The 15,088-nt window shown below is 53.7% G+C and overlaps 1 protein-coding gene across 2 annotated transcripts; it reads right to left on the reverse strand.

Annotated features, from left to right (window-relative positions):
* Positions 1-476: 476 nt before the first annotated feature.
* Positions 477-13,916, reverse strand: GFI1B (growth factor independent 1B transcriptional repressor). 2 transcript variants are annotated; one of them, XM_057298614.1, is made up of 7 exons: positions 13,582-13,916; positions 5,316-5,435; positions 4,675-4,812; positions 3,629-3,900; positions 2,894-3,031; positions 2,185-2,350; positions 477-1,292 (listed from the first exon to the last, which is right to left on the reverse strand). In XM_057298614.1, exons 2-7 carry the CDS (start codon positions 5,413-5,415, stop codon positions 1,114-1,116), a joined length of 993 nt encoding a protein of 330 aa, XP_057154597.1. In that variant the 5' UTR covers positions 5,416-5,435; positions 13,582-13,916; the 3' UTR covers positions 477-1,113. The 2 variants fall into 2 exon arrangements, with proteins under 2 accessions (XP_057154597.1, XP_034785265.1); XM_034929374.4 differs by having other exon boundaries at positions 1,027-1,292; positions 2,185-2,416.
* Positions 13,917-15,088: the final 1,172 nt, after the last annotated feature.

Below are 15,088 nucleotides of genomic sequence, written 5' to 3' on the forward strand. Positions count from 1 at the left end.
GCAGAGGAAGGGGCCAAGATCAGAGGCACAGACGGCCTTGGGAAGGTGAAAGAGACAGGAAAACAGACTCTCCCGGGAGCCTCCTGCAGGAATGCAGTCCTGCTAACACCTTGATGTTAGCCCCATGAGACTCATTTTGAGTTTCTGGCCTCTAGAATTTAAGAGAATAAATGTGTGTTGTTTTAAGCCACTAAGTTTGTGGTCATTTGTCACAGCAGCCACAGGAAACGGATACCGCCCCAGCTGCACTAGCCTTGCCCACCCCTGTGGTCTTGTCGCACGGGCCCCTTCTCCTTGCTCCCGGCTCGTCAGCGGGTCTGTGCACGTGGGGGCTGAGTACACGTCTCCACAACTTGCCTATGAGCACCTCCATGGCTTTCTCTGCTCCTCAAGCCTCCCCGCATCACTCCCCAAAGCCTCGTGCAGTACCCTGGACCTCATAGGCACTTAATAAATGCTGGTCACATGGCAGCAAATCTGTATCTTTAATTTTATTGACAGCAGTTGAGAGAACAGGCTTTTGACAGCAATAACTGCCAGTTTCTCCAGCCTCACGGCCTGGTTGTGGAGCTGGAATCCCCAGTGGCCAGCTGAGTGCTGGTCGGAAGTCGGAGTCAGCCAGCACATCTGGCCGAAGCAGAGGGGGTGTGAGGCTTCTGACTGGGGTGGGAGGCAGCTCCGACTCTGCCTGTTATAGCCAGAAAGAGGCTCGCTAAAATCCAAGGTGATCAGGTCCCAGCTCAGTGGGCAGCAGGCAGGTGGAGGTTCTGTCTGTGGGTCCCAGCTCTGGTCTACTCTTGGCATCCCTGTCTCCCTGGGGGTATTCTAGCTTTCTGTGCTCTGCTAGAGGAAGGCACCTGAGCACACCTGGAAACAACTTCTGCTGAGAAAGACCCAGCCAGGCTTCCACACTTGGCAGCAGGAGAAATGTTGATCCAGACAGGGTAAGTGACTTGCCCAAGGTCACACAGCAATTTCATGAGTCTCAAAACAAGCTGGAAGACTCCTGTCCAGTCCCACCTCCAGGAGACTGGAGATTTGGGCATGTGAGGCTGGCCTCCAGGTGACAGGACCACAGGGCAGGCTGGCCAGGAGCTGGGAGCCGGCGCAGCCTCACTTGAGATTGTGCTGGCTCTCGCGGTGCCGCCGCAGGTCCACCTTGCGCTGGAAGCCTTTGGTGCACAGCTCACAGCTGAAGGGCTTGAAGCCTGTGTGCTTGCGGCTGTGGGTGATGAGGTTGGAGCTCTGGCTGAAGGCCTTTCCGCACACCTGGCACTTGTGCGGCTTCTCACCTGCAGGGAGGGCAGCGCAGCACAGCAAGGGCGGGGTCAGGGCCTCCTCACCAGGCCTGCTGCTCCCCTGCCCCGCCCCCGGGTTCATTTTCCAATACCTTCCTATGTTTTCTCTCATGGCCAACTCACATTCACTTTAGAAAATAATTAGAAAAGAGAGAGAAGCAAAGATACAACTTGGACCCTCCTCCACCCCTACTGGATTATAGGGTGGTTAGGGGCAGCTGCCGAGTCATCTTGTTTATCAATACATCTCCAAGCCTGGTATACCTGGCACAAAAGAGGCACTCAGCTAATAGCAAGGAGGCAATGAATGAGCAAGTGAATGAAAGAGTGAATGAATGAATAAGCAAATGAATGAGTGAACAAATGAATGAGCAAATGAGTGAGCGAATGTGTGAATAAATGAGCAAATGAGTGAATGAGTGAACAAATGAATCAACAAATGAATGAATGAGTGAACAAATGAATGACTGAACAAATGAATGAGCAAATGAATGAGTGAACAAATGAATGAGCAAATGAATGAATGAGTGAACAAATGAATGAGCAAATGAGTGAGCGAATGTGTGAATAAATGAGCAAATGAGTGAACAAATGAATGAGCAAGTGAGTGAGTGAATGAGTGAACAAATGAATGAGCAGTTCGCCTGCTAGTCTCATGTCTGCCATGAGATCACCAGTGTTGAGATTTTGCTGTTTCCTCCCTGTATTTTTTTCCATGCATTAAGTGCACTTAAGTAGCGCAGGTGCCCAGCCCTCCATCAGCAGTGGCCTTCGACTTTGTAACTAGACCCCACCCCCAGCCTCACGCTGGGGGCCTCTGATGCATCTCTCAGGGAAAGGTGGGGGTGCTCTGGCCAGGGGGCACAGGCAGGTGAGACTCACTCACCTGTGTGGATGTAGGTGTGCTTCTTCATGTCGGACTTCTGGTGGAAACGCTTGCCGCAGAACTGGCAGGGGTAGGGCCGCGTGTCTGAGTGGATGAGCAGGTGGGTGGACAGCGTGGATGAGCGCTTGAAGGCCTTGCCGCACATGCGGCACTCGAAGCTGCGCTCCTGCCGGAGGAAATGAGGCCCCGGGGGGTCAGGTGCAGGCTCAGGACTGGACCCGGCCGGGATCCCCTGCGGAACAGGACACTCCATTGGGGCGGCCTGGAGGAGCAGGACCGGGGGACCCCTCATCTCTGCCTCTGAGGTGAAACTGGGGCTTGGAGTCTCATTGGCCTCCTGTGGGATTTTTCCTTGTAATCTTCACGGTATCCCGCTCAAAATAAACCTCAATAAATGTTCGTTGATTGACTGATGGACTGACTGATCTCAGAGGTTTTTTAGGGGTTCACATTTCATGACCATTAACCTAGAGTGAGTTCCTTGAGGCAGGGATGGTTGTGGTCTGCACAGTGGTTTAGTTAAGAGTCTGAAGTTTGTTAAGGGCAGGTGTTGGAGACCCAGACCCAGGGAGGTCGGTACTAGGGAACCCCTCCCAATCTGTGTCACCCCCAGGGGCAGGGGGAGGGACCCAGCCACAGCCCCCAGGCTCCCCGGGGAAGCACAGAGAAGGAGTGGGGCTGGGAGTCCTGCGCTGGGCCAGGTGCCCACCTGGGAGTGGACGTGCGTGTGCTGCTCCAGGCTCACAGCGTGGCCGAAGGTTTTGCCGCAGATGTCACAGGCGAAGGGCCGGGTCCCACTATGGGAGCGTCGCACATGCACTTCGAGCCCGTGAGGGGTGGAGAAGACCTGGGAGCAGGGGCAGCATGTGAGGCCACTGGGGGCTGCAGTGACAGGGACAGGCCTGGGGTCCCATGGTCTCTTCCATGCCCAGCTCTGGCCAAGGCTGGGTACACAGAGTGAGGGGCACTGGATTGCCAGTTCTGCTGCTTGCTTGCTGTGTGTCCCAGGGAGGTCCGTTTGCCTCTCTGCGGCTCAGTCTCCCTTCTACAACGTTGGATGTGAGAGAGGGGATCTGGAGCCCCCTCCTTGCCTCATCTAGAGGCTGAATAGCCCAGTGGTTAAGAGCTGGGAGTTGGCCGAAGCTGGGTTTGAATGCTGGTTCTGATATCTACTTGCTGTCTGATCCTGGAAAAGTGACTTAATCTCTCTGAACCTTAACCTTTCATCTGACTCTGGCACTCGTGCCTGTCAATTGCTTAGCACAGGGCCAGGCACGTGGTCAGAGCTCAATGAACGGTGATGAGGATGAACGTTTTGAATCCTTAATCCCACCAGAGCCCCAACATTCACAGCACAGAGAACGCCCAGAGCTGCCAGTGAGTTGAGAGGGAGTGCGGAGAGGAGGTGCCCACCTTGTTGCCCACCACACCCCCCGCTGCCCACCTTGTTGCACTTCACACAGTGGTACGCATCCATGCCTGGGGAGTAGCGGAGGCTGAAGTCCAAGGCGGGCTCAGTGCTGGGCACAAGAGGACTGCCGTACAGGCTGACGGAGTGCTCCAGGAAGGCTGACTGCATGGTGGAGGGGGTCTGCCGGTAGCTGTGGCCATAGGTTGTGGCCAAGGTGTCCCAGGAGAAGCTGGGCTTGTAGAATGGGGGTGAGTCGGACAGTGGAGAGTCCCCATCCTGGGGTCGGGACAGCACAATGGGGCCCTCTGTGGAGATAGGGACACAGGCCTGGTTACTCATTTAAACACAGGGGGTTGGGCACGGTGGCATGGCTCATGCCTGCAATTCCAGCACTTTGGGAGGCCAAGGCAAGTGGGTCACTTGAGGTCGGGAGTTCAAGACCAGCCGGACCAACGTGGTGAAACTCTGTCTACCAAAAAATACAAAAATTAGCCAGGCGTGGTGGCTCATGCCTATAATCCCAGCTACTAGGGAGGCTGAGGCAGGAGAATTGCTTGAACCTGGGAGGCGGAGGTTGCAGTGAGTTGAGATCGTGCCACTGCACTCCAGCCTGGGCAACAGAGTGAGACCCTGTCTCAAAAAATAAAATGAAAGAAAATAAACACAGGGCACCCCCTTCCCACCACCCTCTACCACACACCACTACCTTCATCACCTCATGTGGAGGGTTTCAGGGTGTCAACCAGATACTTACTGCCAGGAATGTCTGTGTCCTCACTGTGGCCCCTCAGCTTTTCCAGCCCAGAGACACCCCCAGCCTCACTCCACAGTGCCCACCTCACTCCCTGCACAGACCGGCCCAGCTGCTGCTTCTGGCCTCTTCTCCCACCTAGCCCACATCCAGGAATTAGCTCCCTGTCTGGGAGGCCCAAGCAGAAGCCACAGAGCCCGGGCTGCATCCAGTGACTTCGTGGGTCCTTCCTGACTCCAGGGCCCCAAGGGGCCCTGCTGCAAGAGTCCCTTCATCCTTCCTCCCCTTGGCACTCCCTGGGGAATGACAGTGGGTCACAGCTGGGTACCTGCTGCCGGGGCCATCCTGGCCAAGTTCTGGTCCTGCTCCAGCTCCGGCTCTCGTTTGAGGTTGGTCCAGTCCAGGCACTGGTTTGGGAATAGAGTGCTGAGGACAGGGCCGTTGCTTGGAGCCTGGTCTCTGGGCACTGTGGGGAGATAGGACCATCAGCATCAATAGCCACAGTTTCTGGGAAGCCCAGAGGGAGCAAGGAGGGCACGCCCTTCCTAGGAGGAGGAGGCCCAGAGAGACAGCCACGTGCCGCTGCTTCTGGCGGCTCACACTCCCGGGCTCTGCCCAGAGCAGGCGGCGGCAAGAAGAGGCCAGGAGGAGACCCTGGGGAAGACTTTGGACCAGTCTGTTTTTCTGAGCAACCCAACTCCAGCCCTAGACTGGGCCTCCAGTGAGGCCCCACATGCCAGTAACTAAGTACTGGCTCCAACCTGACACTCTCGTCTCCCTAACAGGGCAGAAGGGTTGAGGGCATCACTCATTTGTCTACTCCTTTCATCTGCAACCCACAGTTACTGCACTCCTGTTTCCAGACTTGGAAGAAGAGGCTGCTGCAGGAGGGACGCTGCTGCACCCCCATCACGCAGAGCAGAGAGCCCCCCGTGGGTGCAGCAGGCGCCAGCCCGGGCTCTGACTCACCCGGGGTAAGGGCTGGAGGCCAGAGCGGTTCATCTTCCTGCACACGGGGCTGGTGGTAGGTGTGAGCCTTCTTGCTCTTCACCAGGAAGGAGCGTGGCATTTTCAGTGTGCACCCCACACCTGCAAGGGGGAGGGATGGGAGCGGTTAGGAAGGACAAGAGAACAATACCCTTCCGTATCTCAGAACCTCCTCCTGAGATAAAACACCAGCTATACTGGGTTGAACAGTGGCCCCCAAAGTTCATGTCCACCCAGAACCTGTGAATGTGACCTTATTAGCAATAGGGTGTTTTTGCAGATGTAATCAAGTTATGATGAGGTCATTCCGGGTTAGGATGGGCCCTCAATCCAAGATGACTCGTGTCCTTATAAGAAGATGGAAATTTGGACCCAGAGACACAGACACCCAGGGAGAATGCCATGTGCCGACAACAGAGCAGAGAGTGACGCTTCTATCAGCCAGAGAATGCCAGGCAGTGCCGACAGCCGCCAGAACTCGGAGCTTCTATCAGCCAGAGAATGCCAGGCAGTGCCGACAGCCACCAGAAATCGGAGGGAGCTTCTATCAGCCAGAGAATGCCAGGCAGTGCCAACAGCCGCCAGAACTCAGAGCTTCTATCAGCCAGAGAAGGCCAGGCATTGCCGACAGCCGCCAGAACTCAGAGCTTCTATCAGCCAGAGAAGGCCAGGCAGTGCCGACAGCCGCCAGAACTCAGAGCTTCTATCAGACAGAGAATGCCAGGCAGTGCCGACAGCCGCCAGAACTCAGAGCTTCTATCAGCCAGAGAATGCCAGGCAGTGCCGACAGCCGCCAGAACTCAGAGCTTCTATCAGCCAGAGAATGCCAGGCAGTGCCGACAGCCGCCAGAACTCGGAGAGGGGAATGAAACCCTCTCCCTTGGCATCTGCAGAAAGAACCCACTTTGCAGACACCTCGATTTTGGATTTCTAGATCCCAGAACCGTGAAAGAATAAATTTCTGTTGTTTTTAAGCCACCTGTTTGTGCTATTTTGTTACGGCAGCTACAAATCCTAACTTCCCTCACTGCTCCTTCACGAGGAAATGAATGCATCGCCCCCTAGAAAACGCTCAGACAAGCCTGCTCCCATTGGCATGATCTGGGCTGCAATGGAGCAGAAAAGGAAAGGCAGGGACTGGGGTCTCCCTCTGTGACACACGGTGGACCCCAATTCTAGAAAGCTACATTTGGGTACCAGTGAGATTCACCTTCAGAGGCCATAGAAACGGGTGGTCTGAGCTTAGGTTTTGGAATCAGTGGTTCGTGGGTTAGAATCTCAGTTCACTTGCTGTGCAATTTGGGACACACACTTAACCTCTCTGGGCCTATCCCCTTTGCTGTAAGTGGGGATGTCCAGGCTTGCAGTGCTGACAGGTGCATCACAGGTGCTCACTGTCTATCACAGGGGGCTCTGGCAGAGAAGCTGCAGCAAACGAGGGGACATTGCCAATCCATGTGCTCCTGCAAGTCGCAAGCCACTGCCGCCAGAGCACGGCTGCGCCTTGTCCACAGCCCTGGCCCAGAGTCTGTTCCCTAGAGAGACAGGGGCTTTCTGTCTCTGAGGAGTGGGGTGTGGGGACTCAAGACCTGAGACGACCCCCAACTCCACTGCACCTGGAGGCCTGAGGTTTCACGGACACAGGAGAAGAGGCGAACAGCCCCCAGCTTCCGTGGGCAGCCCAGCATCACTACTGACCCCACCAGTCAGGGAGTGGGAGAAGAAACCAAGGACCACATCAGTCAAGGGACCATCCCAGGCAGAGTCAGGGAGTGACAGGGCTGGACCAACTTGACCACCCCAGGACTCCTGGCTTCCCCTGCAGAGCCCTCTGGAGCTGAGAGCCCCACCTGGCCCCCAGAATGGTTCACATCCCTGCACTCAGCCTGTGAGGCTCCCCCGGGCACTCTGGAGAGCATCTTCTGGTGGTCCTCTATCCTTTCTGCCCCCATGCTGCACCCAGGCCGACACCAGGCCCATGCCTGAGGCGTCAGAGGAGTCCCACCCCCCACCCCTTGGGCCAGCCGCCATGCAAGGCTGCAGGGGTGATAGGGTCCAGAGAAGGCGGGAAAGGGATCACAGCTGCTTCAGAACAGCAGTGAGGGCCTGGGTGATAAGGCCTTGGCCCAGGAGCAGGGTGGGAGGTGGGAGATTAGAGAATGCAGCTTGGAAAAGGGCCAGGGACTCACCCCTTCCCCAACGGGATGAACCACAGCCAGGCAGAAGAGGGACCCGACTGTGCCCAGGCCTGCTTCCCCCTGGCCCAGAGCCTGGGGGCATCAAGAGTTTGGACTGGGGGCTCTGCACAGGGGGCCAAGCTCAGGCCCAGCCCTTGCCTGCTGTAAGGCTCATCACTGAGCCTCAGTGCTCATATGTGCTAAACGGGGATCCCAATCCAACCCCATGGGATGGTGGGGAGCGAGAAAGGACCTTTATCCATCAGGAGCGAGTGTGGGAGGTGCTCAGCATGTGCTCCCCCGCATCCCAGCACCCAGCCCACTGCAGGTGCATTCAAAGGAGGGGGTAAGCCCTGTGCCAAGGGCTGCAGCAGCCTCCCAGAAGCCAGGGCCACGCTCAAGGCCCTGTACTCTCTGAGCTCTAAAATTAGGAGAAAGGACCTTGAAGGCCTCTGGGGTCCCTTCCCGCGGTCAGATTCTCGGCTCTCTGAACACAGGCTCGGGCCGGGGGCAGCCCACCGCCTTATCTCCCAGGGACACATCTTCCTCCTCTTGCCTCCTCCCCCTCCCTCGCCAGGGCTCCCCACACCCCCCTTCCTTCCCGCTTCTAACTCTTCTTTGCTTCAAGAAAGCCCATGGGGAGGCCAGACCCTAGCGGGAGAGGAGGGGACCCAGTGAGCAGGAGGAGGACTGGGGGTGTGGGGTTCCCCTTGCACTTTGTTTTGAGGGGGCCTGTGAGGGTCATGGTTTGCCTATCAAAATATCAAAAGATGATCCTTTTTTGCGTATAGTATTTATGAGGAAATCAACTAGAACCAAAGGTACTCGCCGAGGCTTCTGTGATAGAAGAGGAGCTGGTCAAACCTTCCGGCAGGGGGCTGCTTAGCCTGCCTTGTTTATTACACCTTTAATTCTGATGCTTAATCCAGATGCTGAGTCCCGCTGCTGTCCCATTTTATAAAGAAGGAGCTGAAGCCTGGAGGGCTCAGGACCCTGGGGCAGAGTGAGCAGGGAAGGACTGGGGTCTGTCTGGCCCCAGGCCTCCATGCTCTTGACTTTCAGCCCAGCAGGTGGGCAGTTACTCGGTGCAGAATGGGTGCCAAGTGCTGGGCAGTGCCCGGCATGGGCTTCTCTCTGCAGAGGGAGTGGAGCCGACGTGCTAGGGATGAAAACAGCAGTTTGAAGCTCCCTCGTGTGCCCATGTCAAGCAGTGTCTTCCCAGGTTGCAGGTGGGAAAACTGAGGTGTAGAGAGGAAAGTGACTCAGACCCAGGGCTCCTGGCCTGTTAGGATTTTACTCTCAAGCCACTGTGCCACCCAGCACTGTCAGAGGTCCTCACAGCACCCGGTGAACACCGCCTGCAGCACAGAGGGAAATGCAGGGTGCTGGGGCAAGAGGGGAGAAAAATCAGGCCGGGTGCAGTGGCTCACACCTGTAATCCCAACATTTTGGGAGGCCGAGGCGGACGGACCACAAGATCAGGAGTTCGAGACCAGCCTAGCCAACACAGTGAAACCTCGTCTCTACAAAAAATACAAAAATTAGCCGGGCATGGTGGCACTTGCCTACAGTCCCAGCTACTCAGGAGGCTGACTGAGGCAGGAGAATCGCTTGAACCTGGGAGGCGGAGGTTGCAGTGAGCCGAGATCACACCACCACTGCACTTCAGCCTGGGTGACAGAGCCACACTCTGTCTCAAAAAAAAAAAAAAAAAGAGGGAGAAAAATCAAACCCTCTGACCCTCAAGTCTTTTCCAGGCTCCTAAAAGACCCACGTGGCTCCTGAAGAGTCTTGGTGGGGCCAGGTCAGGGACAGACTTCCCTTCAGGAAGCATTGGTGTTCTCCTGGGCTCAGGGCCTAAGGAGACCCCAGGTCAACCGACTCTAACCCTGGGCCCCACAACAAGGACACTTTCTAGCGCTCATGAGCCCTGGCCAAGCACTTTTCACTTAGGCACAGGGCAAGATGGGGCTGGCTTCTGGGGTTCTCCAGCTTCAGGAAAGTGATTCTCGTGCTTATTCTAGTGATCTCCCCTGAGCCCCACACCCCCTTTCTTGCCTCCCCCCAGTGTGCTCTCCCCTGAGCTTGGCAAGTGACAGTGACACAGCCAATGCCACGGCCAAGCCCTCCGGCTCACAGAGGGGCCAAATGCACCCGGCGAACTTCCTTTTGGCCCCTGTTAGGAGAGTAGTTTTTTTTTTTTTTTTTAAAGAAAAAACAGGAACCAATCACCTATACTGTAGTTAATTAACAACCACTTGGTTTTGATTGACATGAACTCCGTTCTGAGAAGGAGCTAAGAGCAGAGATTATGAAAGAAGCTCAGGATTTCTTCATAAAACAGAGGACTTGATGGTATCGGACCTCCGGAAAGAGGCCCACTGTTAACATCACTCCATAACCCCCGATCCTGATAGAGTCCCCCTGACCCTGAGTCAGAATCTCAGTCAGTGCTTCTTGAAGACAGGCGACCCTGCACCCTGGCAGGAGCCAGCACCCTAACTTCCAGTTGGACTTGCGTCAACAGGCCTGTGATGTCCCTGTAATGAGGCCCCTTTGTTGCCCAAGGAGTTGAGTCTGATTTGGGGTCCTGGAGCTTGTGACCGCATCAGCCACCAACCTGGGGCTTGGTTTTCCTATCTCTTAAAAGGGACGGTTGGGCTAAGAGATTTCTAAACTTCCCTTTTGCTCTAAAATCCCATGTAGAATTCGTTGACCTTCAGTGAGAGATTGAACCACCTTGACTAAAAGACTTGTCACTCGGGTTCCCCTTTTGGGAGGGTTGGGTAAGACTCAGCTGGTTCTCAGGGTCAGCTACAGAGAACCCTTTTGACTTCCTTTATGTTTAAAGACTCAAGGGAGGCTGGGCGTGGTGGCTCACGCCTGTAATCCCAGCACTTTGGGAGGCCAAGGCAGGCTGATCACCTGAAGTCAGGAGTTCAAGACCAGCCTGGCCAACATGGGGAAACCCCGTCTCTACTAAAAATACAAAACTTAGCTGGGTGCGGTGGCAGGCACCTGTAATCCCAGCTACTCGGGAGGCTGAGGCTGGAGAATCACTTGAACCCAGAAGGCAGAGGTTGCGATGAGCCCAGATGGCTCCACTGCACTCCAGCCTGGGTGACAGAGCGAGACTCTGTCAAAAAAAAAAGATTCAAGGGGAAAACAAGACTTGTCTGTGGAGGAGTCGGGGGAAAATGAGCCCAGGTCAGGCCCAGGGGCCCCAGCAGAAAGTAATCGTCATCATCATCACCATCATTATTATTATTATTTTGAGACAGAGTCTCACTCTGTCACCTGGGCTGGAGTGCAGTGGTTTGATCTTGGCCCACTGTAACCTCCATCTCCCAGGCCCAAGCGATCCTCCCATCTTAGCTTCTCGAGTAGCTGGGACTACAGGCATGCACCACCACACTTGGCTAATTTTTGTATTTTTTGTAGAGACGGGGTTTTGCCATGTTGCCCAGGCTGGTCTAAATCATCATTTTTATTTGAAATTTAGAAGGAGTTCTCAAATGTCTCCTCCAAAGCTCAGAGAATGCAATGTCAAAAGTGAGTGAATCTACTTCTGGGTACAGACCCAAAATCATTGGAAGGGGAGACTCAAAGAGATATTTGCATACTCATGTTTATAGCAGCACTATTCACAATAGGCAAAAAGTGGAAGCAACCCAGGTTTCATGGCAGATGAATGTCCAAACAACATGTGGTCTATGGCCAGACTTAGTGGCTCACACCTGTAATCCCAGCACTGTGGGAGGCCGAGGTGGGCAGATCACCTGAGGTCAGGAGTTCCAAGACAAGCCTGGCCAAAATGGCGAAACCCCACCTCTACTAAAAATACAAAAATCAGCCAGGCATGGTGGTGGGTGCCTGTAATCCCAGCTACCCAGGAGGCTGAGGCAGGAGAATCGCTTGAACCCGGGAGGCAGAGGTTGCAGTGAGCCAAGATCGCACCATGGCACTCCAGTTTTGTGACAGAGACTCTGTCTCAAACAAACAAACAAACAAAATGTGGTCTAGACATATGATTGAACATTATTCGGCCTTAAAAAGGAAGGAAATGCTGGCACATGCTACAACATGGATGAACCTGAAGGATTTATGCTAAGTGAAATAAGCCAGTCACAAAAGGACAAATACTGTGTGATTCCTTATAGGAGTCCCTAAAATAGGCAATTTCATAGAGACAGAAATAGATAGAGGTTGCCAGAGGTGAGGGGAAGGGAATGGAAGTTACTGTGTAATAGGTATGAAGTTTCAGCTTTATGAGATGAAACAGTTCTGTGGGTGGATGGTGGTGATGGTTGCACAGCCATGTGGATGTACTTAATACCATTGAATGGTACACTTGAAAATGGCAAAAACGGGAAATTTTATGTTATATGTATTTTATCAAAATAAAAAGACAAGTGAGTGAATGAAACTCTTTCTGCATATCTCTATATTATAGACTAAAGCAGCTCCCATTGGCTTGAATTCCTGGCAAGGAACACACTAAAAGCCTCCCTCTAGACTAATAGGGGGTGGTGTTTGCTGATGTTTCAACCAAGGGTCTGGATATTGTGGCACAGACAGTGAAGAATCCCATTTGATCAGGCTGTTTTCCCTGGGTGATCTGGAGCCATCTGGTCCCAGAGCCTTTGAAAATCCTTGTACTGTCCAATAAGATTCCCACCCACCCTACCCTGCCCCGCTGAAAGCTTCGGGGCAATGGTCTGCACTGGTTTTGAGTGATTCCATTAATCAAACCGAAACCAGGTATAGCTCTCCAATGTTCCCCAAGAACTCTCTTCAGGAAGACCAAGCTCTGACAGAAAGAGCAAGGGGAATTACGCATTTTCTTGTGCAAAGAATTCCTTCTGCAATACTTCTGAGGACAAGAAACTTGACACTTTGCTAGACTTGGAAGAAATATTCTGCCTGTTGCCTACTAAGAAACATGCAGGCGCGTCCAGGCAGTCAGGTGCAGCTCAGATAGCTTCTAATATCTACCAGACTCATGCCCACAGATTGTAATTGAATTTGCTCCCTAAGAACTCATGAAAGCTCCGGACTTTCTCCCCAGAAAAATGTACACAGGCACATACCCACGGCAATTCTGCAGACCTCCTCTTCACAAGTCCTATTTTAGAGTGAACATGTCTCCCTAGATGCCTCAACACTTAAACTTGTTTTTTTTCTCCAAAAATAGGTGGAAAGGGCTAACAACAGTCACAGGGAAAGGAGAGCTGAAACAGTACCTCTCCATGGTCGGTCCTATTGTTCCTGGAGCCTGGGCAGTGTGTGGGAGAGGGCAGTCCTGTCATCTCCCCTTAGTAGGCTCTGGAGGGGAGAGTGCCTGACTCTCAAAGTGTCCTGGGAATTGGCTGGGCGCAGTGGCTAATGCCTGTAATCCCAACACTTTGGGAGGCCGAGGCAGGTGGATCATTTGAGGTCAAGAATTCGAGACCAGCCTGGCCAACATGGTGAAACCCGTCTCTACTAAAAATACAAAAATTAGCAAGGCGTGGTAACACGCGCCTGTAATCCCAACTACTTGGGAGGCTGAGGCGGGAGAATCGCTTGAATTTGGGAGGCAGAGGTTTCAGTGCGATCGCACCACTGCGCTCCAGCCTGGGCGACAGAGTAAGACTCTGTCTCAAAAAAAAAAAAAAAAAAAAAAAGTGTCCCAGGAACTTTAGTCAAGTCCCTAAAGTCTGGGACTGTCTCCAAGGGGGAACACAACTCAGGCACTTGGAAGTGTGTCTCCCTGAGCACTGCCCAGGTCCCCAGGACAGCTGGGTTGTGGGTATGACTTTGTGCCCGAAGGTGACGTCTGTCAGCCTAAAATCAAACTTTGAAAAGTGTTTCTGCGCAGCCGGCAAAGGCGCAATTCCTAGCACAGTGGCTCAGACGAGGCTACGTCCTCACCCTGTTTCTCCCTTGGCTCCTTGCCTTCCAGAGCTTTTCCAGCCCACCTCACCCTTCCTAGGACCGCAGGAGGAGCCAGGGAGCCTGCTGTGAAGCCACCTGCGGCGCACAGGCACATTTCAAAACAAAAGCGCAGAAACGCATCCTCCAGCACTCACCTGCCCGGAGCTGTCCCTCGCCTGGGTTCTGCCGGAGCTTCCCGAGGTGGGAACTGCAAAGCCTCTCTCGGGACTGGCCTCCACTCTGTCAACTGTGTGACTCTTTGCACAAATAGATACTTCTCCTTTTTGCTCTGTCTCTCTGTGTGTTTTTCCTCTTCTGTTCCCCTCCCTGATTTTCAATCTGATTATTTGTGTCAAAATCTGGCGGTGAAGAAGCAGCCAATGAAGAGAGCGCGGGAGCTCAGCCGTATTTGCTTATCAAAACTTTCCAGGAGGCAAGACTTCGAATTCTCATTTCTAACCCTCGACACTTGGAGCGGCACGCTTTCTCTCTGCAGAGAAATTCAGAATTTCGCTGGAAATTTTGAATAACATCTGCACAAAAAGAAAGTGATGGCTAAATTATTAAATTTTAAAAATTAAAGTTAAAAAAAGCTCTAACTTATAAAACTCGATTTTGCATAGAGAAGTCATTGCTCTTTGGTTTTTTTCTTCTTCTTTTCTCTTGCCTTTTTTCTTCCTTCCCTCCCTCCCTCCTTCTCCTCCTCTCCTCTCTCTCTCTTCCCTCCTTTCCTCCCTCCTTTTTTCCCTGCCTCCCTCCTCTCTGCCTCCTCCCATCCCTCCCTCCCCAAGTTCAGCACCCTGAGGCTTGTGAGAGCCAGGCTCGTGCAAAGCCCCTAGTACCCGAGCCGGCCACATGCATAGAGGCCCCTCTTGTCCTTGCAGAGGTCATATTTCAGAAGAAACATCAAATTTGCATTTCCCCCAGATATGACCTTTGAGCGGGTAGAGGCACCCTGGAGGTGTGGCAGTGAGTTCGGAGGCCAGGAGACGCTCGGCCTGCTGAAGCTGCCATACAGATTGAAGGCCAGGTGCCAGAGCCCGTGTGTGCTGCCCTCTGGTGGCAGACAAAGTGATGGGGAGGCCAGTGGGGGCCTCTGGGGTGTCCCACTGATGTGGGGGGGAGTGAGGGCGGTAAAGCTTGGCTGAGCTGGCTGGGGCATTTCTTCCCATTCAGCAGGGCGTCCCATCCCCTGGCTCCCCACCTTCTCCCTCCTCCTCTGGCCCCCGCCTCCTCCCGCTTGCAGGATGACTGATTTATTTCAGGAGGTTTTGCATAAGATGAGAACGCCACAAACAGAGCACTGTTAGGCTGCTTTGCCTGCTCTTCCAGCCCGGGTGCTGGAGATATTATGTTTCCCTCATAAAGAAAACAAGTCTGGTGACAGGAAGCCCCAGTTTAAACTGCAAGTCCAAGGTTCAAAATGGAGAAAAAGGGGTGTTTCAGGCGAGGTCTTTCTGCTAGGCCAGCCCTGGAGCACCAGCCAGGAGGACACAACCCTGTGGTCACCAGGCCTCAGTAATGCTGGGGTGTCAGTCCCAGCCCCAGGCTACAGACAGCAGACCACTGCTCCCAGCTCTGTGGCCTCTCTTGGTGGAAAGAAACATCTTTTAAAAAAATTATTATTGGCTGGGCACAGTGGTTTACGCCTGTAATCCCAGC

Source organism: Pan paniscus, chromosome 11 (genome assembly GCF_029289425.2).
Source record: "Pan paniscus chromosome 11, NHGRI_mPanPan1-v2.0_pri, whole genome shotgun sequence".
Classification (NCBI taxonomy): Eukaryota; Metazoa; Chordata; class Mammalia; order Primates; family Hominidae; genus Pan; species Pan paniscus.